The 23,184-nt window shown below is 48.1% G+C and overlaps 1 protein-coding gene across 1 annotated transcript in view; it reads left to right on the forward strand.

The window, feature by feature from the left end:
• The window catches only part of DPYSL5 (dihydropyrimidinase like 5), a 78,674-nt gene extending 58,646 nt beyond the window's left edge, over positions 1-20,028 (forward strand). The window contains exons 7-13 of the mRNA XM_019735333.2: positions 1,196-1,271; positions 2,356-2,512; positions 6,809-6,950; positions 8,128-8,270; positions 10,068-10,275; positions 14,810-14,978; positions 17,065-20,028. Coding sequence (XP_019590892.1) covers positions 1,196-1,271; positions 2,356-2,512; positions 6,809-6,950; positions 8,128-8,270; positions 10,068-10,275; positions 14,810-14,978; positions 17,065-17,150 — 981 coding nt within the window. The 3' untranslated portion in view covers positions 17,151-20,028. The remainder of the gene's footprint in view (positions 1-1,195; positions 1,272-2,355; positions 2,513-6,808; positions 6,951-8,127; positions 8,271-10,067; positions 10,276-14,809; positions 14,979-17,064) is intronic.
• The last annotated feature ends 3,156 nt before the right edge of the window (positions 20,029-23,184 follow it).

The raw sequence follows: 23,184 nt of genomic DNA on the forward strand, positions 1-23,184 counted from the left end.
GCTGTACGAAGATCATTCATTTCTCTTTCTAGCATCAAAGAGTTTGATATGCTCAGATAATCTGAAGTGCCTCCTCTAGAACACTGGTTTTCTAAGTGTTATCCCTGGCGGCGGCGGCAGCATTGCTTATTAGAAATAAGAACATAGAAATGCAAATTCTCGGGCAGACCTGTTGAATCAGAAACTGGGTGATGCCCAGCAACCTGTTTTAACAGACCCGCTAATGACTCTAAAGGCACTAATGCTTGAGAACCTCTCCTCTGGAAAGACCCGGGCTACCCGGAAGGATGTAAGCACGAGGGTGTGGTGTTAGAAATACACAGAGGTTGGAGGTCCAGCTGGTTTCAGAATTAGTACACTCGTGCGAAGCACTTCAAATGTCGGGCCAGCACCGAAACTCTCGGTCTTCCTAATCTGATAAACAAGGAAGGCTTCAGAAAAACATTTGGGAAAACAGTTTCCCATTAGCAGTTAATAAGCTGGGGGCTGAACAAGGACATTGTTTTACTGTCATAACCATTGTTATGTTATCAGTTACTTCCTGATGGAAACTTTCCCCAGAATAAGGAAGCATCTGAACAACAAAACGTCAGCTCCTGTTTTTTAGCTCCAGTATATGTCCAGAGAAGTTAGGCCCTGGACCATGGCTCGGTAGAGGAATAGCTAATCGATATTGCAATCCGTGTGTCCATTTGTAAGTCTGGTCTTGTCTGGCGTAGACTCTGAACCCTGAAGCCCTTGTGTTTTCTTTTCTCCAGGGTACACTCTGTCTACTGATAATGCAGCCCTCAGAGGGCAGGCATTGTAATTTTAGATATGGAATATAATACATGACTATCTCTAAGTCATTCATGAGCAGGAAATTAAAGTAGTCCCTTGTTTTAAGTTATAAATAGGCTTTTGTCAGTTTGTAGAAAATGTGAGGTTCGGTTCTCGACATCTTGCCCCACGGTCCCCTGATGGGCTCTGGTGCTGGACGCTGCTTACCCCTCCTTGCTTCACAAAGTTCCCCTGCAGCTTGTGGCTCTGGCTGCCAATTCTGCACTCCTGGCATAAGACTGTCACCTTGAGGAGGGGGCTGAGCGATGCAGGGAGAGATGTTGGGGCCAGGGTTGATTTGACCAGGGGTTATGTTGGTGCGTGTTAGGTTTTGGGGGTTGATCCTCTCTCCTTCCTGTTATGTTTCCGTGTTTAGACTCACTGTCCAATCTACCTGGTCAACGTGTCCAGCATCTCGGCCGGTGATGTTATTGCAGCTGCTAAGATGCAAGGTGAGTCCTTTGTAAGGAGAACAAAGGAACAGGGATGGACAGGGCATGTGTGTGGTGGGATTGGATCCCCAATGGGGCCCACCGGCTCCATGCGCGCTCCGGCCCTGGCGCCTGAGGCCCAGCCCTGAGCCTGCCCTTCCCCTTCTCCTGTTCCCAGAAGCACCCTGCACTAGCCTGGCTTCAGTCCGCTAGAACCAGAATGTTTTCCTCTGCACACTTGTCTGCATGACAGCTTTACAGAAGTGTCTGTCACTGCTCCTGGGTCTGGCAAAATTTTGCAAGTTTTCAGTCAACTCGTTATTTGGGATCTTTCTGGCCTCTTGGGTTTTACTAGTGGTTGCCTTGGTAACCAATATGAAATCCTGGACCAGTTCCAAAGGACATTTCAGGGGATGCCTGGGAAGTCCCTGGAGAAATAACAGTGTGTGGACCTAACTTCCCTTACAGCCACCTGGAACCCTGTCTATGAGCCCGGGCACCTGTATGTCTACTGTTTCTGAGCACCTGGCAACACCTGAAGGCTTTGTACTTGCTTGTAGTCCCCGCCCTGCTCAGGGTGCCAGTAAGTCACGGTCACAAACCTGAGGATATAAATCAGGAACAAGAGCTTCCAGCCTTCCTGCCATGCTGCCCTCTAGATCTCACCTCCTGACTGGATCCCACCTCCATCTCCCTGCCCTCCAGCTCTGCTATGTATGGATCCCACCCCCAGCAATTCTCCTGCAGGTGCTCCCATCACCTGCCTGTTCAGAAAACAGCCCAGACTGCCCCCTTAGCTGGTCACCCACAGCCCTCCATCCTCCCGCCAGCGCCCGTGCTCCAGCCAAACCATGCTCCTTGAAGTGCCGTTTGGTGCTGCCCTGCCTCGGTGCCCTTGCCCTTTAGTTCTCCTTGCCTAGCGTCAGTGTGCGGATAGCGACCACTCTGGCCTTGAACCCAGCTGTGATCTCAAACATCTGAGTGAGCCTGGGCGAGTCCCTTCCTCGCTCTGACTTCACCTGCATCACCTGTCAAAGGAGAGGCTCAGACCAATGCTCTCAGGTTCACTGGCTTCCTAGTTATGGTTTGACCCTTCTTCTTCCAGGGAAGGTTGTGCTGGCTGAGACCACCACTGCGCATGCCACCCTGACAGGCTTACACTACTACCATCAGGACTGGTCCCATGCGGCTGCCTATGTCACGGTGCCTCCCCTGAGACTGGACACCAACACTTCAACCTACCTCATGAGCCTGCTGGCCAAGTAAGAGTTTCAGGAGGACCGTCGTGGCCCCATAGCACAACATTAACCCATAATACATGCCATGCCAGGAACTTGTAGATCCTGAAGGTGATGTAGAGGCCCCACATCTGACCTATGTTTGATTTCATTGTGCCCAAAGGATGGTTTTGCTTTTGTTACCATCTCCAGAGCCCAACAGATCATTGTCATCCCATTGGACCCCCATGACCACTTGATCTGGAGGGAGAGCTGAGGTATCAGCGTAAAGAGCATATATAAAACTGTGAACAGTGGTTATTCAGAATTTCAAAGGACATTGATGTCTTACCCTAAGGACTGGAACTGTAGGATGTGGCCTCTGACTTATCCGAGAATATATGTGGACCTTTCTATCTCTTCTTTTTCTTTACCTCTGCCTCTTCTCATTGTTTCACATGTGGTTTTCCCTCCTTGTGTATGCCTCTCTCCTTCTTTCTTTACCCTTCCCCCTTTTTCTTCTGCCCTTTCTCCTCACATCTCCCTCCAGACCCCCTTTTCTCCAGCTTCACTTTTTCTAACACTGCTTTTTTCCCCCATTTGATCCAAATCTAAAGGAGATGGTTTATGAACAGTCTGGATTTGGTGGGAAGCAAACACAAAATATTTTGTTTTGTCCCAATAACTGCTTGCAACTTCTTTCTTTGGTCTAGTGACATTTTGGGTAGAGGCCACTGCTTTCTCTTCCCTTTTGGTTATTAAAGTCCAATTCAGTTGAAGTCAGTCTCTTCCCCTCCCCACCCGCAGCTGAGGGATGGGTGGTGGGTGAAGACTAGGAATAAAGGGGTGAGGTGATTCTGCTCCATACCAAGCACATAGCTGTACTTCTGCATTAGTTGTTGCTGCTTCTTAGGCTACAAGTCACTGGCCTTTGGGGCTCTCCTTGTGCAGGGCACGTGCCCTGCGTGGACTCTCTTGCGCCACCTCGCACAATCCCCTGATGTAGGAAATGGATTCCACCTTCCCAGCTTCCAGAACTAGCAGTGTCCCTGTGAACAAGGGCCCTGACAAGGCAGTGTAAGCCTGGCAACCTTCTGCAGTGCCTGGGGCCCAGAGGAAGCTTTGCCATTCCCTACGGTGGGAGGCCAGGCTGTCCCCAGCCCACGGGCTCTCCTCACCCAGAGGCTCAGAGGCAGGCCCACCTCCTGCCTCTGATGTCCACTGCCGTCACCGCTGATCTCCACAGGTGAACCTCTTGAAATGTCCCCTCCTTGACCTTGGGGTAGACCGGTGGGGGAGAGAATGAAAGAGGAAGGGGGAAAGACTACAGGACTCTCCATGCTGCTCACACTTCAGTCTCCTTCCCTGTATTCTGCTTTTACAGACCTGGGGTTGGTGATGTGCCTCTTCTAGGGTGATTGGGCTGGGGGGTGTTGAGGAAAGTGACCAGCCCCAATTGTAGATACTGGGGCACTTATTTTATCCATGTCCTTAGTTTTCAGCCCTGGTTGCCAACAACTGGAATATTCCCACTCCACATCCTGATGTGGTAACACCCTAAAGAGCAGTGTGGGATGTGGGGCTTTCCAGATATAAGCGGAGTGTAGTCAATAGGGTCCTGGGGTGAATGTGGCCCCTGGAGGTGGAGGTGGCACAGTGGCAGTAATTATATTCTGTCCTGTAGTTTTGCTGTGATACCGAGCAGCAGCAGTTCGTAAACAGATTTAAATATATTGAGAATAAGAGAGGATGAAGGGAGACATGCTAGATCAGCTTTTGCTTTTTTTTTTTTTAACTTTTTATTTATTTAAGTGTGTTTTTCCAGGGCCCATCAGCTCCAAGTCAAGTAGTTGTTTCAATCTAGTTGTGGAGGGCGCAGCTCACAGTGGCCCATGTGGGGATCGAACTGCCAACCTTGTTGTTAAGAGCACTGTGCTCTAACCAACTGAGCTAACCAGCCACCCCAGCTTTTGCTTTTAAAAATGCTTTCCTTTGGGAAAAACCATCATTATCAACACAACAAAACAAACAAGTATCAAGAACAAATAATATGGGCTCGGTTCCAAGGTCAAAGAAGCTTTTTGACCTTGGCCATAAACACATTTACTGAAAGAATAAAAAGGTAGTGAATTCTCCAACCCATCCAAATTACAGTGCCCAAACCCACACAAATGCAGATAGGCAGGGGGGAAAGTATTATTAACTGAATAATTTAAGTTTTTATATCTAACTCATTTTGTCAGATTATTTAAAAAAAATTCTATCCATTTAAATAGAATTGTAATTTCATGTGAACTATTATGAGAATAGTTTGAATCCCTTTTTTAATCAGTGCATATAGTAAATGTGTACAATTTTACAGAATTTGGAGCATAGTTTTAACATTTTAGTTCTTTATAGGAATTTATGATTACTGTAATTTTGCTTTTATGACCCATTTCATTGTTGGTGATAATTGATATTATGCAAAACACGTAATTAAAAACCCAGACACCAATTATCAGATTCCTATAAGAAAATATGAGTTGCTTCCTAATATTCTGCTTTAGGATATGATTTCTTAGGATATATCAGGGTAACGAAGATAATCTATTAATGAAAGGATTTGACCTTTATTTAAAATCTGACTTCTTAAAGAGATCAGAAGTTTTCTAATTTGAACATGTAAAATTTTAAAGTACTTAACAAAGCTGGTTATGTTTTAAATTTGAAAGAGTAGGGATAGGTTTCGTGTCTCCCAGATTCTGGGCAGCACTGGGAGACCTCAGACGCACCCATTCACACCGGCCCAGGAGGCACCAACCGTATAGGATCCTGTTTTAGAAAGGTGGGTGCTCAGTGTGGCTTGTCAGTTAGAAAATGGGAGTTGAGCCAGCTGCTCCCAGAGTCCCTGGCCCTCAGCCCATGACTCTGATCTGAGCCCAGCCCAGATCTCTGGGGGAACCCTAAGGAGAAAGTGAAACATTAAAGAGTCTGTTCATCTCTGGTGGGTTCTGCAGGCCCGGGGAGTGTGGGGAGCCCTGGGGGACCCCAGGACAAACCATCTGCTCTGTGGAAGAGTCCCTCTGTAGGCTCTGAGAGCACCCGAAGCAGTGAGTGTCTTTGGCCCAGGGAGATACCAGCCCATGCCACAGGAAAACCTAAGTCATCTCGCTGTGGATTTGTTCAAGGATATTAGTCATTAGACAAGAGCTATGGCTGATGAGCCCTCAGGCCCCCAGTGGAGACAGCCGTCTAGGCAGCCTGACCCAGGACATCTGAGAGCCTTAAGAGTACGCCTCTTCACCAAGGGACGTAATGCCTTCAGCTCCCAGATTCCCCTTCTGAAGTGGCATCATAGATGGCCCGCATGCACTCAGAAGGCTTCGGTGCCTCCTACCAGTAAAATTAGACTCTCAGGGCCCCCACCGTGTGGTCCTCTTCTCCCACATGACCACCCATGCTCCAGCCAGACCCCTCCCTGCCCTCCTAGGGTGTTTCCTCCTGAGGTCGTCCTGGCCTGGATGACATCGGCAATCTTTCCCCTCTGCTCCTCACCACCTCTGAGCCTGCAGAGATCTCTGAACACGGGCCAGCTGTCTGCCTCCCTCATTAGGCAGAGGGTCTGCTGTGTTTGTTCTTACACCATTGAAGTCTCTGCCCCAAGTTCTTAGCTTGCCCAGAGCCCCTCGAGAGCACGGCCCTGCCTTTGCCACCTGCAGCCTGGCATGGAGGCTGGCCTCTAACCATTTGAGGACAATGGCCATGGATGGCAGGGGCGAGGACCCAGCCGACTTGCATACCATTGCTGGTTTACTGAGACAGATTTCTTTTCTGTCTTGTCCCTCCTTTCCCCTTCCTGGCCATTAGAGCCCCACATCCAAGGAAAGCCATGGCTCCAAGTTATTTTCAAAGCTTAACATTGAACTTGTGTTTTATCAAGTACATACTTGTTGCCAGCAGGGACTGGTGGGGGTTAGGGGCGATGAAAGGGAGTTTGCGTATGATTCTGTAGTAGTAAAACTACCTTCACGCTCTCACTTTAGTTAAACTCTTAAGTCAGTTTTTGTCTCCGCCCATTATCGTAACTCTTAACAGCTAGCATTCCAAAGACTCAACGTCTCCTGTGACACTGACAGCCTGTGCCATATTCAGCACATATTCCCATTCTGTTGATGAGTAAACTGAGGTTCTCACAGATTAAGTAACTCGTTAAAGGTCATACAGCTACTAAGTGGCAGAGCTGAGACTGAAATCAGCTTTGTCTGGTTCATAAGCAAAGGTTTTTTTCCCCTGTACCTGTCACACCCTCTCGGACCGTGCCTCCTTCCCTCTACTGGATCCGTCCTTCTCTCTTCGCAGTGATACTCTGAACATCGTGGCGTCAGATCACCGGCCTTTCACTACAAAGCAGAAAGCTATGGGCAAGGAGGACTTCACCAAGATCCCGCATGGAGTGAGTGGCGTGCAGGACCGCATGAGCGTCATCTGGGAGAGAGGAGTGGTATGTTCTCGGGAGCCCCTCCCCACTCTAGTCCTAGAAGAGTTTTCACCCTTAGGAGGTTTGGGTCAACCACAGCTCCTTGTTTCACTCAAAAATGAAAACAGAAAGGTTTTTTCCCCCACGATCAGAAAGGTAATAGGACTAGTATAGGAATTTGGAAAAATACAGAAAAATATTAGGAAAAAAAAATTCCCATAATTCCATACCAAGAAATTAAACTATTAATGTTTTGGTATATTTCTTTCTAGTTCTATGCATGTCTTAATACATTATTTTAATAACTGGGTTCATCCTTATTTTCATAAAACTGTATATTTTAAGTGTCTTCCTATATCAGTAAAAATTCTTTAAAAACCTCTTTTAATGGATAAATAATATTTCCTCTAGTGGAAATACCATACTTCAGTTAATTTTTTCCTGATGTTTGGAACTTTTAGCTGTTTCAAATGTTTGCACTTACAAATAGTCCTGCAGAGGACCTCATTGTTCATGAGTGTATGTCAGCATTTCTAATTATTTCTTAAGGACAGATTCCAGGCAGTTGATTTCTAGGTTGAGGGATTAAAAATTTTTAAGGCTTTCATCTATTTTGTCCAATTACTTTTCAATAAAAATAGGGACTGGGGCTTCATTTGAATACCATCTGTTCTCCCCATAAAGAATATGTATTTTTGGTCTTAACCTATCACGGTTTAGATGCAACATAGAGTTTGAGCCCAAGGAGATTTGACGTCCTCAAGACTAAGCCTCCAGCTCAGTGAGGACCCATGAGGTGGCTCAGGAATCCCTAAAAGAGTCCACAGTGCTCTCTCTTATGGGTGGGTAGGTGGATAGCGCAATAAGATCCTTTTCCAGGATATGTCTGTCTGTGGATGAGGGAGCCTCCTGACCCATCCATAGTGGGCACAGGAGCAGAGCTGGTTTTACAATCAGGAGGTAGATTTCCACCAGCTCGGCAACCTTTTGGAATAAGGGCCCACTCACCATTGTTGGATGAAGGAGAAAGGCGTAAGCAAGCACCAGGAATCACCAAGTCAGTTGGCTCGTCTGAAGCAGTGTCCACCTCAGTGCCATCATTTTGACAAACTAAAAGGCCACACGCCAGGGTCAAGGGTGACCAGGGGTTGCAGGCACACATACGGGGCCTGGATGACGTAACACTTCTGCAATGTTTCAGGTTGGAGGAAAGATGGATGAGAACCGTTTTGTGGCCGTCACCAGTTCCAACGCAGCGAAGATTCTCAACCTGTATCCCCGCAAGGGCCGCGTCATCCCGGGAGCTGACGCTGATGTGGTGGTGTGGGACCCCGAAGCCACAAAGTAAAGCCTGCTAGTCTCAGGGGCTAAGGGACTTGGGATTTTAAGGAACTTGTATTACAGAATTCCGAAAGCATATCATCTCTGCACTCCTTCTAGCTAGAGAAGTATGACCCTGAGGTGTATTCAATACTTGAGGGGCCTCCCATAGTCCGGGCACAATGAACAGCTCCACCTACGCAGCACTTTACAGTGTTTCAAAGCTGCTTCACATCAGTTATCTCATTTGATTTGACTCACAGCCCCAAGAAGCACTCGAGCCTGGAGTTCGTCTTTCCATTTTACTATTGAAGACACTAAGACCAGAGAGTAGAGGGACTCCTCACATCCCATAGCCAATAAGTGGCTGAAACGGACAGATATCCTGACACTCAGTTCCAGGCTCTTCCACCCTCTGCTTCTCTCCCTGAGGGTGTGGTACCTTGAACACAGCGCTTGACACATACAGCATTGATGAACACAAGATGAGTGACTAAAATGAAGTGTGTCAGGAGTGATCATGCCACAGGATGTAGAGCATCGTTTTTACTTGTAGATTTGGGCAGGGGAGACACGAATCGTCTTTTATTATTAAATTTCATTCAGTCAACAAATATTTGTTAAGGCCCACTGCCTGCTGGCACTTTTCTAATTGCACAAGCTAGCAAGGAACAAGATAGACAAAAACGTGCTGGGATGCTAAAGATAAAAAGTTGGAAAGCAAAGAAAGTCCACCGTGCACACAACCACCCCCTTCTGTGCCAGGGTCCCCACTCTGTTTTCTCCGTTTGGGCCCTTGAGACGCCCTGTTCTGCATCCTGACACCAGGGGCTGGTCCCTGTTGCTGGGGTAGGTCTGACTGTTTCTGATTGCTATTGGCAGAAGGACCCCTCGAGTTTAGCCCAGTGTACTAGTTTGTTAGGGCTGCTTTTAAAAATACCACAGCCAGAGGGGCCTAAACAATAGAAATCTAGTTTCTCACAGTTCTGGAGGCTACAAGTCCAAGATCAAGGTGTGTCAGCAGGTTTCATTCGGAGGCCTCTCTGCTTGACTTATATATAGTCATCTTCTCCCATTGGCTTCACATGGTCTTTCCTCTGTGTGTGTACATGTCTGGTGTCTCAATTTCCTCTTACAAGGACACCAGTCAGATTGGACTAGGGTCCACCCACATGACCTCATTTTACTTCAATTAGCTCTTTAAGGTCCCTGTCTCCAAGCAGAGGCACACTCTGATATTAGAGGTGAGGACTTCAACATGTAAATCTGGGGGGACACAATTCAGCCTGCAACAACCAGTGGGAAGGTGATCATTCCTTCCCACTGAGCCTCTTCCCTTCCTATTGAGCATCACCCCTCCCCACTGAGCATCACCCCTCCCCATTGAGCATCACCCCTCCCCACTGAACATCTTCCCTTCCCATTGAGCATCACCCCTCTCCATTGAGCATCACCCCTCCCCCCTGAGCATCACCCCTCCCCATTGAGCATCACCCCTCCCCAATGAGTATCTTCCCTTCCCCCTGAGCATCACCCCTCCCCCCTGAGCATCACCCCTCCCCATTGAGCATCACCCTCCCCTGAGCATCACCCCTCCCCCCTGAGCATCACCCCTCCCCCCTGAGCATCACCCCTCCCCATTGAGCATCACCCCTTCCCACCGAGTATCCTCCCTTCCCACTGAGCATCACCTCTCCCACTGAGCATCTTCCCTTCCCCACTGAACATTTTCCCTTCCATTGAGCATCACCCCTTCCCACTGAGCTGTGGTATCTTTACCTCTTCTCAGAGATTTTTCTCCCACCATTACCTCCCCACTAGGACCATCTCAGCCAGCACCCAGGTGCAGGGAGGAGACTTCAACCTGTACGAGAACATGCGCTGCCATGGCGTGCCACTGGTCACCATCAGCCGGGGGCGGGTCGTGTATGAGAATGGTGTCTTCATGTGCGCTGAGGGCACCGGCAAGTTCTGTCCCCTGAGGTCCTTCCCAGACACTGTCTACAAGAAGTTGGTCCAGAGAGAAAAGGTAAGATGAAGGAAGGGGAAGATGTGTGGGAAGAGGTTGAAGCCCCTTATCAGGCATCTCATATGACTTTTAAATCTCAAAGATGTTCTCACTCTATTTTCCTACTGAATCCTATTGCCTGGAATGGTCACTTTGGGAAGGAAAGAAGCACAAAGTAAAATGTGTTGGGAAGGGTCCCCAACTCCCCTGGAGCTGAGGGAATACTGTGAGGTGTTCACAGCTGTCCTGACGTCTGGTCTCTAGGAGGATTCTTGACATCCCTCAGGGCAAGGGGCTCCTGGTTTGGCCTGGGCTACCGTATGTGCCTGGAGTTGCTCTTTTCTCTGAAGCCTACCCCTTCCCTGTGACTGCAGTAGGCTGAGTGGGCTTTGCTGAGTCTGGGTCCCCCCACACCGAAGTGGTCAGGCCAGGTCTGGAATAATTCAAATCTCATGGTTGCAGCCAGTCCTCAGATTCCATAAGCACCCTGGGCGTTCACTAAAGCTTTGGGCTCCATCTCATCCCCAGGGGCTCCACTCCCCTGGGTAGACACATTTACCCAAAAGAGGGCTGGCTATCCCTTATTGCTTGAGATTGATGTCCAGCCTTATGTTTGAAAGCTGCCCTAGACAATCTGGCCTGGATCCTTTTTGATAGCTCCGGATGCTGGGAACTGCTGTCCCCGGCCTCTGGGTGGAGGTTCCAAGCCATCAGTAAAGAACAAATCTAACAAACTGATCGTTGCTTGTTGAAAGCATCTTGCTGTTATCCCTCCCCATTCTCTGGCCTAATACAATATTACTGTGGCTTCAAAATGCTCCTGCCTAGCTATTTCCAGATGCTGTCTAGAAAGGGTGAGTGTTCTTAGATACTCATATATCACAACCGAGGGCCTGGGAGTCGCAGCCCTCACTGGGTCTAAGAGCTCGCTCCTGCCCAGGCTCTGGGAAACCATGGCGCACTTAAGAGATATCGATCCTTTTTAAAAAATGTTTCTTAATTTCCTCCCCCAGCTTCTCCCGTGTCCCATTTGTTTATTCCTTTTGCCCAGTACATACCAGTCCTCTATACACAGCAGTGTTCTGGAGGTACGAGCAGTGAAGGTTTCTGGGTGAATCAGGAAAACAGCAAAGTCTGGCCTTGGCAGTCAGCTACTTCACTATCCAGGGACGGAGACCCAGTAAAATAGTCTGTGTTTTAGCCAGAGTCCCCAAGTAGTAGCTCAGGGTTGGGGGGCATTTTCTGGGCCCCTCCCAGGTGACCTCTCCACCCCCACCTCACCCCTGTATTGTGATCACTCTCCCAGATCAGCGTCAGTTTCCCATTCCCAGGTCTCATGTTCTCTACTCATGACCAGCGCTGGCTTCCAGCAGGGGACCAGAGATTTAAAGGACCTTGACTGAAAACACACTCAGCTGCTATATTACTGAGCTCTACATCTGCTTAATAATATCGCAGGAATAGGCCTTTTAAGAGCTACCTCTGTCTTGGCACACTTTCCATCAAGTGATCACATGACCTCTCCTTCATCCAAACTTTCTTATTATCTTTGTTCTCTAATCCTTCATGCAAAAGCCAAGCTCCTAGACTCAGTTCCTCAGGCCTCCCCTACTTGTTCCCACCCTTGTTTCCTCCTTGAACCACCCAAAGACTTTCAGGAGTAGCTATTATAGCCTTTGCCCTCCCACCTGTTCTCTAAACATCCTTCCCTCTTGCTGGCCTGTGAGCCCCAGCCCTAGGATGACCCGAGGACACAAAGGAAGGAAGGTCCCATCAGGGGGCATGGTGGGCAGGCTGGCCTTCATGCATTCTGCAGGCCCCCTAACCAGGATTTCATTTCGCCCTGAGCATGGTCTTCAGAAGAGGCCCTCTGTCACAAGTTCATTCACAAGAACCACAAGTGTCTTTTACAAACTGTGGTCCAGCTCTCCTGTGCTGACAGAGAGTGTGTGATGAGACGAGGGGAAAACTAGAGTCAGATAATTCTGGTTTCCATTGTCCATCTTTGATTACCAGATAGCATTTTAAAGGATCAGGCAAAGAGGGCGTCCTGAGTTCCCAAAGGAACAAGAGGGAAATGTGAGCATGTCTGTGACCTCTGAGTCCCTCTCGATTTGCAGGCTTGGGGGCCTTGAGGTAGTGCCATTGCTTGGGTCCTTCCCAGTCTTGATGAAGTGAGGGCACATAAAACTGATACTTGAAAGCAATTAGCAAAAGCGTAAGAGTAAACAGCATATTAACCCAAAAGATCAACTCTGCTGGCAAGCCTTCCATGTGTGGAATAACTAAAGATCCTTCTCTCCCAAAGGCCAACAGAGAAACCCAAAGACAAGTCTGATGTGGGGGAGCAGACTTGGGTTACCTGAAAAAAGCATGACTTTAGTTATCACAGTGTTCAGTCCGAAGAAAACTCACAGTCTCAGGTAGGCGAATGGTCCTGTCTCCACGATACTTCCCAGATATGGACAATGGCAGGAGGCCCCTGGAGGACGTGCCAGAAAGAGCTATAAGAGCAATGCATTCACACAAGAATATCTGACAAAGGGTGGCTATAATTTCTAAAAAGAAAATGGAACATAATGTGTTGGGGAGAATGTGGAGAGATTAAGACCCTCATTCATTCCTGGAAGGAATGTAAAATGGTGCAGTCACTTTGGAAAAGTTTGGCAGTTCCCAAAAAGTTGGTTACCAAATGACCCAGCAGTTCCACTCTCAGGTATATACTCAAGAGAAATGAAAATATATGTCTACACAAAAGCTTATACATGAATATTCGTGGCAGCATTATTCATGAGAGCCCAAAAGTGGAAGCATCCCAAATATCCATCGCTGTTGAACAGATAAACAAAATGTGGTCTATCGATCTATCCATACAATGGGTTACTCAGCCATAAAACGGAGTGGAGTACTAATATATGCTATATCCAACATAAGTGAACCTTAAAAATATGCTAAGTGAAACAATTGTCACAAAAGACCACACAGTATATGATTCCATTTTTATGGAATGTCCAGAAGGAGCAAATCCATAGACAGAAAATAGATTAGTGGTTGCTTAGAGGTGTGGGGGGGGAGAATGGGAGTAACTGCTCATGGGTATGGGGCTTTTTTTTTGGGGGGGGGTAATGAAAATGTGTTGGAATTAGATGGTGGTGATGGTGGCACAACATTGTGAATATACTAAACACCACTGAATTGTATACTTTAAAATGATGAATTTTATGGTCTGTGAATTTTATCTCAATTTGAAGGAATAAAAAACAATATCTAACAACAGTTCTGTGGCCTTCCCAAAAAAAGATATTTTAGTCAGGAAATAGGGTCAAAAGAGATCAGAGAAAGTGTTTCAAGCCCTTCTAAAAGCCACCCTCATAAAAATGTCAGCTAGGTACCAGTTCACAGCAGAGCCAGCCACGGGGCAGGAGCGCCAGCTTCCAGGATTGATAGAAATTCAACCCAGAGTCCCTTTATCTAAGTTGGTTATAATGACAACATGACAATGTCAGGTCCTCAAGAAAAAGCCACTGTTATTCCCTGTTCTCTGTTACAGCCCTTATGCAGCAGAATTAGGGTATGCAGAAAAAGAAAAGTATCAAAAAACTCATTTTCCAAAAACTATAAATGAGGTTTCTCTAAAAAGCATGGGCCTCTGGGAAAAGGGCAGCTCTGGGATGGTGCCCCACAAATAAAGCCAGGAAGCAATAAAGCCGGGAGCTGTGGCCAGCCAAGGTCACTCACTAAGATTTACCCAGGACCTGTGCCCTTCACTCCTGGGACCCCTGCCACCAAAAGCCAGATGCCAAAGTGCAGCCTGGCACAGGCCAAAGCAGTTCAGACCAGGTCTGACATTCCGTGGGCTGAGCTGAACTACATACAGATCTGTTGTTGCAGAACACAAAGACATATGTAGACCGGAGAGCCTTCAAGAAATCACCCATGTCATGTCTCTGAACAAGATTTTCAATAAGCATCAAGCAACAAGGAGATTGAGGTTATGTCCCTGACGAGTGCCTGGGGTGGAGGGTATCTGTGCTCCTCCTTCCGACCTCGTGCACACCAATACTCTTCCTCCTCACGATAGCACCTTTTAATATGACTAAGCACCCTTCAATGACCTGTGCAATAGTAATAGTTGCTGGTACTTACGTGTCACTTGCCATGTGCCAGAGCAGTTCTAAGAGCTTTATGTATATTATTTGATCTCATGTGAGGGGTGCCCTCTAAGGTTGAATATCTCAGAAGTCTACCTACTACCTTAGAAAGGATTCCACCATAATTAAGGGGAGCCAGTGGGTATCTCCTCTATGCACATGTGCATGGGTGTGCGTGCACACACACACACACACACACACACACTCAGGAGGTACAAGAAAAGAATTCTCCATCCCCTGTGGTCAAGGTTTAGGAAGACTTTGTCACAATAATTTGGGTCCCAAGCAGAATGGCAGTGTCTAGGGTCCTGTCAGCCATCGAGGAGGCTCTGATGGCGGTGGTGGTGTCTGGGCTGATGATGGCGTCATCTTTTCCCTTTTTCTCCTTCTCCATCCTTCACTAGACCTTAAAGGTTAAGGGAGTGGACCGCACTCCCTACCTGGGGGATGTAGCTGTCGTTGTGCATCCTGGGAAAAAAGAGATGGGAACGCCACTCGCAGACACTCCTACCCGGCCTGTTACCCGACATGGGGGCATGAGGGACCTTCATGAATCCAGCTTCAGCCTCTCTGGTAAGAGCAAGCACCTCTAGGACCGGTCTTGCATCTCCACCACGGTGGGGCGGCAGGAGGAGGGCCAAGGGGCCAGGAGGTCCAGCCGGGCAATGGGGTTTATGCTGTTTTTCCCTTCATCTTCCTCCCTCCCCTATTGCATATCTGGTGATGAGTGCTAGGTCCCCTCCTAAAGACACACAAATATTAGGGGGGCAGGAGGGCTCTCCCGATCCCTGGGCACCATTCTTACAGGCCTTGGCCTATGGGAAAGTCTCCCCATGGTTGCTAACTCAGATATTTTCTTCCCTTGAAACATCTTGAGGGCCCTGCACATAGTAGGTGCCCCAGACATGATCCAAGCTCAGAAGGATTAACCCTCTCTGCTACGTGGGACTGCACCATTACCCTCTCCATGTACCTGCTCCTTGCCAGCCTCTCTGAAAGACCTGGTATTTCCCTTACTCTCTCCTCCCTCACCTTGCCCCCACGTTTGCCCCTGTCACCCTTTTTTTTTTTTGCCAGGAATTGTATTACATATAATATATGCATTGTGTATCCTCAGGGATTTTATTGTCAACAACTTTTTGTATCCCACGTGTTTTTGCAGCCATTAAAGGTACGGGGGTCGTTGCTGAATAAATGGCAACCCTCGGAGGAGGACAAACAGAGGCTGTAGGATGCTGGTCCTGCAGGCGGCTTTGTTGGAAACTCAGAGCACTTGAGCGGGCGAGGCCGTGCCTCTCTGAACAGCCTTCAGGCCTAGCCCAGGTGCAAACCTAGTATGTGCTCTGCGAGGGCTATGCTGGGGCCCAGAGAGGAGCAACATCCAGATCTGATCGTGGGGAAAAAGACTTTTCTGTTTTCATTTTTGAGTGAAACAAGGAGCTGTGGTTGACCCAAACCTCCTAAGGGTGAAAACTCTTACTAGCACTAGCGTGGGGAGGGGCTCCCGAGAACATACCACTCCTCTCCCCCAGGTGATGCTCATGCGGTCCTGCACGCCACTCACTCCATGCGGGATCTTGGTGAAGTCCTCCTTGCCCACAGCTTTCTGCTTTGTAGTGAAAGGCCGGTTATCTGACGCCACAGTGGTGTTTATAGGGAGAGATGAGACCCACACACACACTGTCTTAACCCGAGAGGCAGTGGGCTAAACCAGAGCGACGCCAAGAGAACAGGGCTGCCTGCTGAGCGTCAGTCCGCTGTGCTCAGCTGTGTGCTGGGGGCAGCTCCAGGCAGAAGTCTTGTGGTTCCTGTTTGAGGAGCTGATAGCCTGTGGGGAGGGGTCCTCTCCACCACTCTCCCCTTCCTCTCAGAGCTAATCTTATTAGCAATAACCACTCCCCCGCCTTGAGGGCCACTGGACCAGAGTTCAGGGAGTCAGGAAGGGATCCATGGTGTGGAGTGTCCATGGGCACTCAGCTTTGCCCATCCAGGAGGTATGAATGCCCAAGGCTGCCTGGGCATGGCCCTTCCTGCAGCAGCCAGCCCCACCAGAAGGGCAAGGCCTCCAGAGTGGTGGACCCTGCTGGCCATTGGCTTCTGCACCCACCCAAGTCTTGGAGCAGAGCCAAGACCAAGCAGAACGCCTCTCAGACTCAGCAAACATCAGGCAGCCTCCCACCGTCCCTCTGCCCCAAACCTTGTCTGTCTTAGATGGACAAGCTAAAGACTGTCCCACTGCACTGCCTGGGGCACCATGCCTCCTTTTCTAAGTCTTGGGATTTCAAGATGTGGGGTTCTTTAGGGTGTACTTCTTTGATTTTCCAAATGAATAGAGCCCCCTCCCTTCTCTCTTGTACTGACTGAGGCAAATGTACAAAAGCCCATGTATGTCCAGGCTTGGGAGCAGTAAAGGGGGCATAGTAGGGCAATAAATCATGGAGGCTCTGAATCAGGAAGACAGGTTCAAATCCAGGTTCTGCCGCTTACATGTTGTGTAACACTAGGCAAGTTACTTCCATGATCTGTAAAATAGGAAGGAGTTGTTGTGAGGATTAAAACAGATCATACACAGGAGAGCCTAACAGCCTCCACCAGAAGAGGTGGCTGTGCTTTTATGATCCAGGCAAGAGCAGCTCACCCTCTGCTTCCTTCCCTGCAGGTTCTCAGATTGATGACCATGTTCCAAAGCGAGCCTCAGCTCGGATCCTCGCTCCCCCTGGAGGCAGGTCAAGCGGCATTTGGTAAAGGCACTGACCAGCCCCCCAAATGAGGATGCACCGCTGCCACCAGCCCGCACACCCTCCGGCCGAAGCTGCAGGGGCAGGAGAGGCTGGGCTGGGCAGCTCACCACCTGAGGGGCCACAGGACCCGGGGAGCCCTCGCCATGTCTGACACGTGATTCACTGTGTTTCGAGCCGACCCTAACAGGCACTTTGAGATGTGTTCCTCCTGCTGCAGTCCTTTCCTGCCCTGGCCTCCTGGGGCCCAGGAAGCCCACACTATGCATAGAGCCCGCCCAGCCCCTCCCCTCACACCTGCCTCCGTGTGCTGGCTTCGGGAAAGCCCAGACTTGAGTGCCCTGTCCCTGGCTGACCCGCCAGTTGCCCAGAGCACTTTAGCAGATGTATTTTAAAAGGATTCCCTTCCCCCGCCCCTTCGGCCCTGTGGTCACTTTTCTCAAGTCAGACAGGTGTTAGCTGCCCAGCCACGCCCAGACCATCCCGTTTTTCCTGACTCACCTCTGGCCCCTGTGGGTGTGGTTGGGATGCTCTGCACCCTTTGCCAGCTTCTTCTTCTCCCTCCCCTATCTTTTGGGAGTCACATGCCCAGAAGGGCTAGCTGGGCAGGGTGTGAGGCTGGTGCCAGGCGCGTGTACATGATTTTGTTTTGCACGTTTGGTTTGCGCAGTGGTTTGGTTTGACTTGTTTGTGCATCCTGTGAAAAATAACGGTGCTTTGTGTCACTAGCATAGCATAGAAACAGGAATAGATGTGGACCTTAGGAGATGCTGCACTCGACACCAACCAGACAGCCTAGGGCACAGAAGGGGTGGAGGGTGGGGGTTGCAGGGCTTATAGGCCCTTCTTCTCCCCACCTGGAGTCTTCCAGGCTGCCACAGGCCTTGTTCCAGGCCCTCTTCCCATCTCTTCCCCTCCTGGTGTAATTCCCTACATTCTGAGAGGGTGCCTAGGGTGCTGGCTCCGAAGACCTTTAGGCCGTAGGGTGGCCTTTCCGGTCTCTGGCCCTGGTCACTCCCAGCGCTGACGTGCTCAGCTTCCTGTAAACTCCCCCTGCTGGACAGAGGCCCAGCTGCTCCTCCTGTGTGATTGGCGAGAGGCCTGACGACGCCTGCTAAGAGAGGGGGGAGCAGGCCTCGGGAGAGGAGGCTAGCCAGCCAGCAGGGAAGGAGACCAGGCCGGCAGGACCTGGCTGTAGTACTCACATCACTGTGCAGGTGCTATGGTCTGTGGTTAGCACCCTGCCCTCACCTGCTGTGGCCTCCATCTCCTCCTACGTCCAGGGGCCCTCCCTGCCTCTGAAGCTCCTGATTTCCATGGAAATACCAGAGGCTGGGTAATCTCCACCCTGAGTGAGCTGGGCAGTGACCCAGCCACCTGCCCTTGTTAAGCCTTGTCCTCCCCTCGGGGAAGTGGTTTCATGTTGCACATTCAGTTTAAGCATCCCAGGCTACGCATGGCTCCTGGACTCTTGGGCTAGTAGTCATACCTTGCACGTTTCTATCGTGCGTTTCATGTTTTCAAAGCACTTCCATACACAAGCTCTCAATTGCTCCTCATGACCACTAAGCATGTATTACACTCCCATTTCAAAGATGAGGCTCAGAAAGTTTAGACCTTCTGACTCCAGAAGTGTTATGACTACCCTTAAGAGCTTGGCTATCTACCCTAGCTGTGGAAAGGAAGAGTGGGGTGATGTTCCTTTGTAGATCCCACCTACAATTTAACCAATTAGAAGACTTACTCCCCTGATAGGCAGTCTGCTTCATTTTGCACAGGTAGATAGATTTTTCTTGTAACGCATATTCACCGTTTGAGCCAGAACTAGCTACGTGTTGGGGGTTTGCTATGTGGTTTGAGCTGCCTCTGCATCCTTATCCCTTCATGCTCATCTTCCTCATTTAGGGGCTGAGATGACAGAAACGGTAACCCAGGGAGCAGAGGCAGCAAAGGCACTCCTGGAGGGTGGCAGCCGTGGGTTCAGTGGGTAGGGATCTGGGCCTAGGGAACCATGACACTGACCCTTTGGTACAATGTACATCATCTTGATCCCTTTTCAGCCCTTGCTGGGTCATGGGCCTTGGGCAGATGCCAAAGAGCCAAGCAGTGGTGGTGGCCCACGGACAGAGCATCCCTGCTTGGGCTAGGAAAGCTTTACCTTCTCTGAGTGCCTCCGCCCGAGAGGTGCACGGTCTGTGGCTCTGGGAGACCACCCTTGGAGTGGTCCACCGTAGGCCTTTCACTTCATCCACCCCTGATCCTTACATAGACCCCACCCTTGCCCAGGAGCTTCTAGATGAAAATCAGAAGGAGATTCAAGGAACCAAATGAACGGTCAGCCCACCCGCTCTTTGCCCCTGTGCAGAGTTCCAGCCAGCTCCATCAGCCCCGCTGGCTCCTGGTTGGAATGAATAGGGTCTCTGGTTGCACTGAATGCAGCTCTCAAACCGGTCTTGTACTTGCTGAATAAATACTGTTGTTCTTGCCTTAGCTGCTCTCTAGGTTTGTGAGGTTAAGTTACCAGAAAATTGTGCTACTGTGTGTGCGTGTGTGTGTGCGTGTGTGTAGTGCTAGGAGTCCACGGTAGGTCTCTCTGTCAAGCCAATGGCGTGATGAGGGCTTTTCCAACACTGACCCAGAAACCACAGAACCACGCAGAAACCCAAACCCCCTCCAGCTGCCCAGGGAGCAGGCACAGCCTGGGGTCGGGATGGAGCCTCCAGCACCCAAGTGACTCCCTCACTGTAAAAGTCATGGTGCTAACATTGTGTCACCCCCACGACAACCCATGTCCTGTGCTTTGGCCACCCGTTTGAGGCAAACACAAAACAGCCCGACACATTGTGTTCTGGTGCAGGTTTGTATTAAACTGTAGCTACTTCTCACTTGGTCTCAGTTGTGTTTCTTTAAAGAAGAGGCGGTTTGGCAGGGGACCGCTTCTATAGTAGTGGGGTGAAGCTGACGTTGCTAAGAAAACTCAGCTTTGCTTCTTCACCTGTGGTGGGTGGTGGGTGGCAGGTGGCAGCTTACTGGGAGGCCTGAGCAGAGTATCCATATAAAATGTTGAGAGATGGCAGCGTCAGTGGCCCAACAGCTAGCAGTCAGTCCTCTCCTGACGGGAACAAAACCAGGGTTTGTGGTGCCAGGAGGTTGCTGAGTTACCTGAAAGGGATAATTAGGGGGAAGCATTAGATATAAAAGGGGAGAAACAGGCTTTCCCTACCTATCCTTTGTCACCTATTCTCTTGGCCACCATTTTGGAAACCCATAGCATCCTTCCCCCTTCACACAGTGGAACCCTTAGCCTTATAAAATCACAGAAGGCCGTCCCAAGGCCAGTGTGTCTTTGAAAGATCTGCAGGCCTGTTCTCTGGCTTCTCGAGAACCTCACCATTTGGATTGGCCCACTGTACCCCCAAACCTCACCCACCTGCATCAAGACTCCTCTGCCTTCTCTCTGATCGAGCACTTCCACGCTGAAGAGTGGGTGAATGAAATTGTTGCTTCCAGTACTATGGGGTCACTTGTGCTTATTTCTTAGCCCCAGAGGACAAAATCCTAATGAGGGAATTTTAGGTAGTGTGGGGTAATGGTTGGCAGCCGGGGGAGAACTTTCCCAGCTCTCATCACATAAGTAACCCTTCTGCAAATAAGACAGGCTGTGACCCAAAGAAATACCCAGAGCACTGCAGTTATGGCAAAGAACTTGGCTATGTTTACGAGCTCTGGTGGGGTTTCTGAGCCAGATGGAAACACCATTACTTGATTTTCAGGATGATGAGTCCGTAGGATGGTACTGGGCCAAAGTGCCCATGTTACCCTATTCTCCCATAACATGGGAGCACCCCAGAATTTGATTCCATTGTAAGCGTTTGGATGGAAGATGACATGGCCACACCTTTAGCATGGTATCAGGCGGTTTATAAAGAAAAAATAAATGATACCCAGGAAGACTAGATGCCTTTGTACGTATGCGTGTATGTATGTATGTAATTGTGGAAAAATAAAAGACCACAGACTCAGTAAAATAAGGCTTGACTGATTATAAGAATCTACACCTGGAGAAACCTGAACCAGCCAGCACATAGGCAAACATCACCCTCAATTTCTTCACTGAGAATTACAGGTTGACTTTTATATACAGGTACAATCTAACACTAAGAATTACCTTGTAGTTGGTGGAGGAGGAGATCTTATGACACCCCAGGGAGGAAGAAACCTCATGATACAGGGGGAGGGTAGACTATAGTCTTAGCTTAATAGAAGGCTATTTTACAGTGTTACTGATGACACATTTGAAGGGCTCTTAGTATTTTTCCAGTAAACCATTAAAGGATCTAACATGTTGTTGACACTTGGTACTGTCTTACAATGAAAGCTGAGTTCTTCACTTTTTTCCCCTGGTGTATTTACAAACCACACATTTATAACTAGAGGAATCTTGATTTGCCTAGGACAATCCTGGTTTAAGTCTATTGCTCTAGAAAAATTATTAATAGTACCCCCTCTCACGTTTAAATATGTCCTGGTTTGGACAACATATTACATGGTCACCTTATGTGCCTATATATTCATTAGGCTATTAATATGCCTGTCCAGGAGTTAAAACTATTCTATCACTGAAAGATGAGGGACAGGGCATGGTGGGAAATGAGGAAAATGGGTCTGGATTGGGTGGAGACAAGGGTTTCCTGTGACAAACCCTGAGTCTCCACACAGCTGCTGGAGGCTTCATGTCTCAGTGGCTGTGGACGCAGCACAGTGATGAAGGCCTGGGGACACTTAAGTTTTTCAGTTTAGCTTATAGATCTTATTATTCCATTAAACGTTGTAAGTCCACCAAATTTTATCATTTACTTTTAAGGGGACTTGGATCCCATTTATAAACTTTATTGAATACCTTACATTTTAAACTACACTTAAAATTCTATTTCCTTTTTAAGTACCTTTCCTGAGTACCAAATAATTATTACCAATCTAATAAATTAATCTTATAAATATAGTGAGCTTAGAGGTTTATTGGATGTTTTGCTGCTAAACAAACTTAGTAAGATTTCAACTTAAAAGTCCTAAGTCTTAAGTGACACATTTTAAATTAGCTATGAGGTGCTCACTCTAATATACCAAAATTTTCTTTTGCTAATACAAAAAATACCAAATATGTGCAGATTCTCTCTTAATACAAAAATGTTAACACTATTGTTTTGGTTCTTTAAAATCTTTAGTTTTGCAATTCTATACTTCTGCCAAGTCTAAGTTCTCACTGGGTTTTGGCTACGAGTCTTATCTCGATGGCAAGCTGGCTCTTAGAGGATTAGAGGAAGGGCTGCTTACTAGCCCCACTCAAGTGGCTCAAATCTCCAAAGCTATGTACCAAATTTTCACTTTGCCACTATCTGGTCCGTCTACAAAACTGCACAGTTATCAGTGCAAGATTTATACATGAGTTCTGGCCGAATGAATTCTGCCTCCTCTAAAATTTTTTTGCATAAATTAGATCCTTTGTATTTTAAGGTTTCCTTGTATAGCTTTCTTTTTTTAAAAGTTTTAATTTTTTTTAATTTAATTTTCAAAACAGTTTTTGATTGATAGAAAAATTAAAAGGTAGTACAGAGAGAGTTCCCACATACCCCATACCCAGTTTCCCCTATAATTAATATCTTATAATTAATGTCATATAATTATATATATATTTTATAATATATCTTATTATATATCTTATATAATATATATCATAATGTAGTATAATGAATATCTTAGATTAATGTGGTGTATTTGTTACAATTAATGTACCAATATTGTTACAGTCTCATTAACTAAAATCCATACTTTATTCAGATGTCCTTAGTTTTTCCCTAATGTCCTTTTTCTGTTCCAGGATCCCATCCAGGACACCACAATACATTTAGTCAGCATGTGTCCTTGGGCTCCTTTTAGCTGTGAGTTTCTCAGACTTTCCTTGTTTTTAATGACCCTGATAGCTTTGAGGCGTATTGGTCAGGTATTTCGTAGACTGTCCCTCAATTGGGATTTATTTTATG

This window comes from Rhinolophus sinicus, linkage group LG05, assembly GCF_036562045.2.
Source record: "Rhinolophus sinicus isolate RSC01 linkage group LG05, ASM3656204v1, whole genome shotgun sequence".
Lineage (NCBI taxonomy): Eukaryota > Metazoa > Chordata > Mammalia > Chiroptera > Rhinolophidae > Rhinolophus > Rhinolophus sinicus.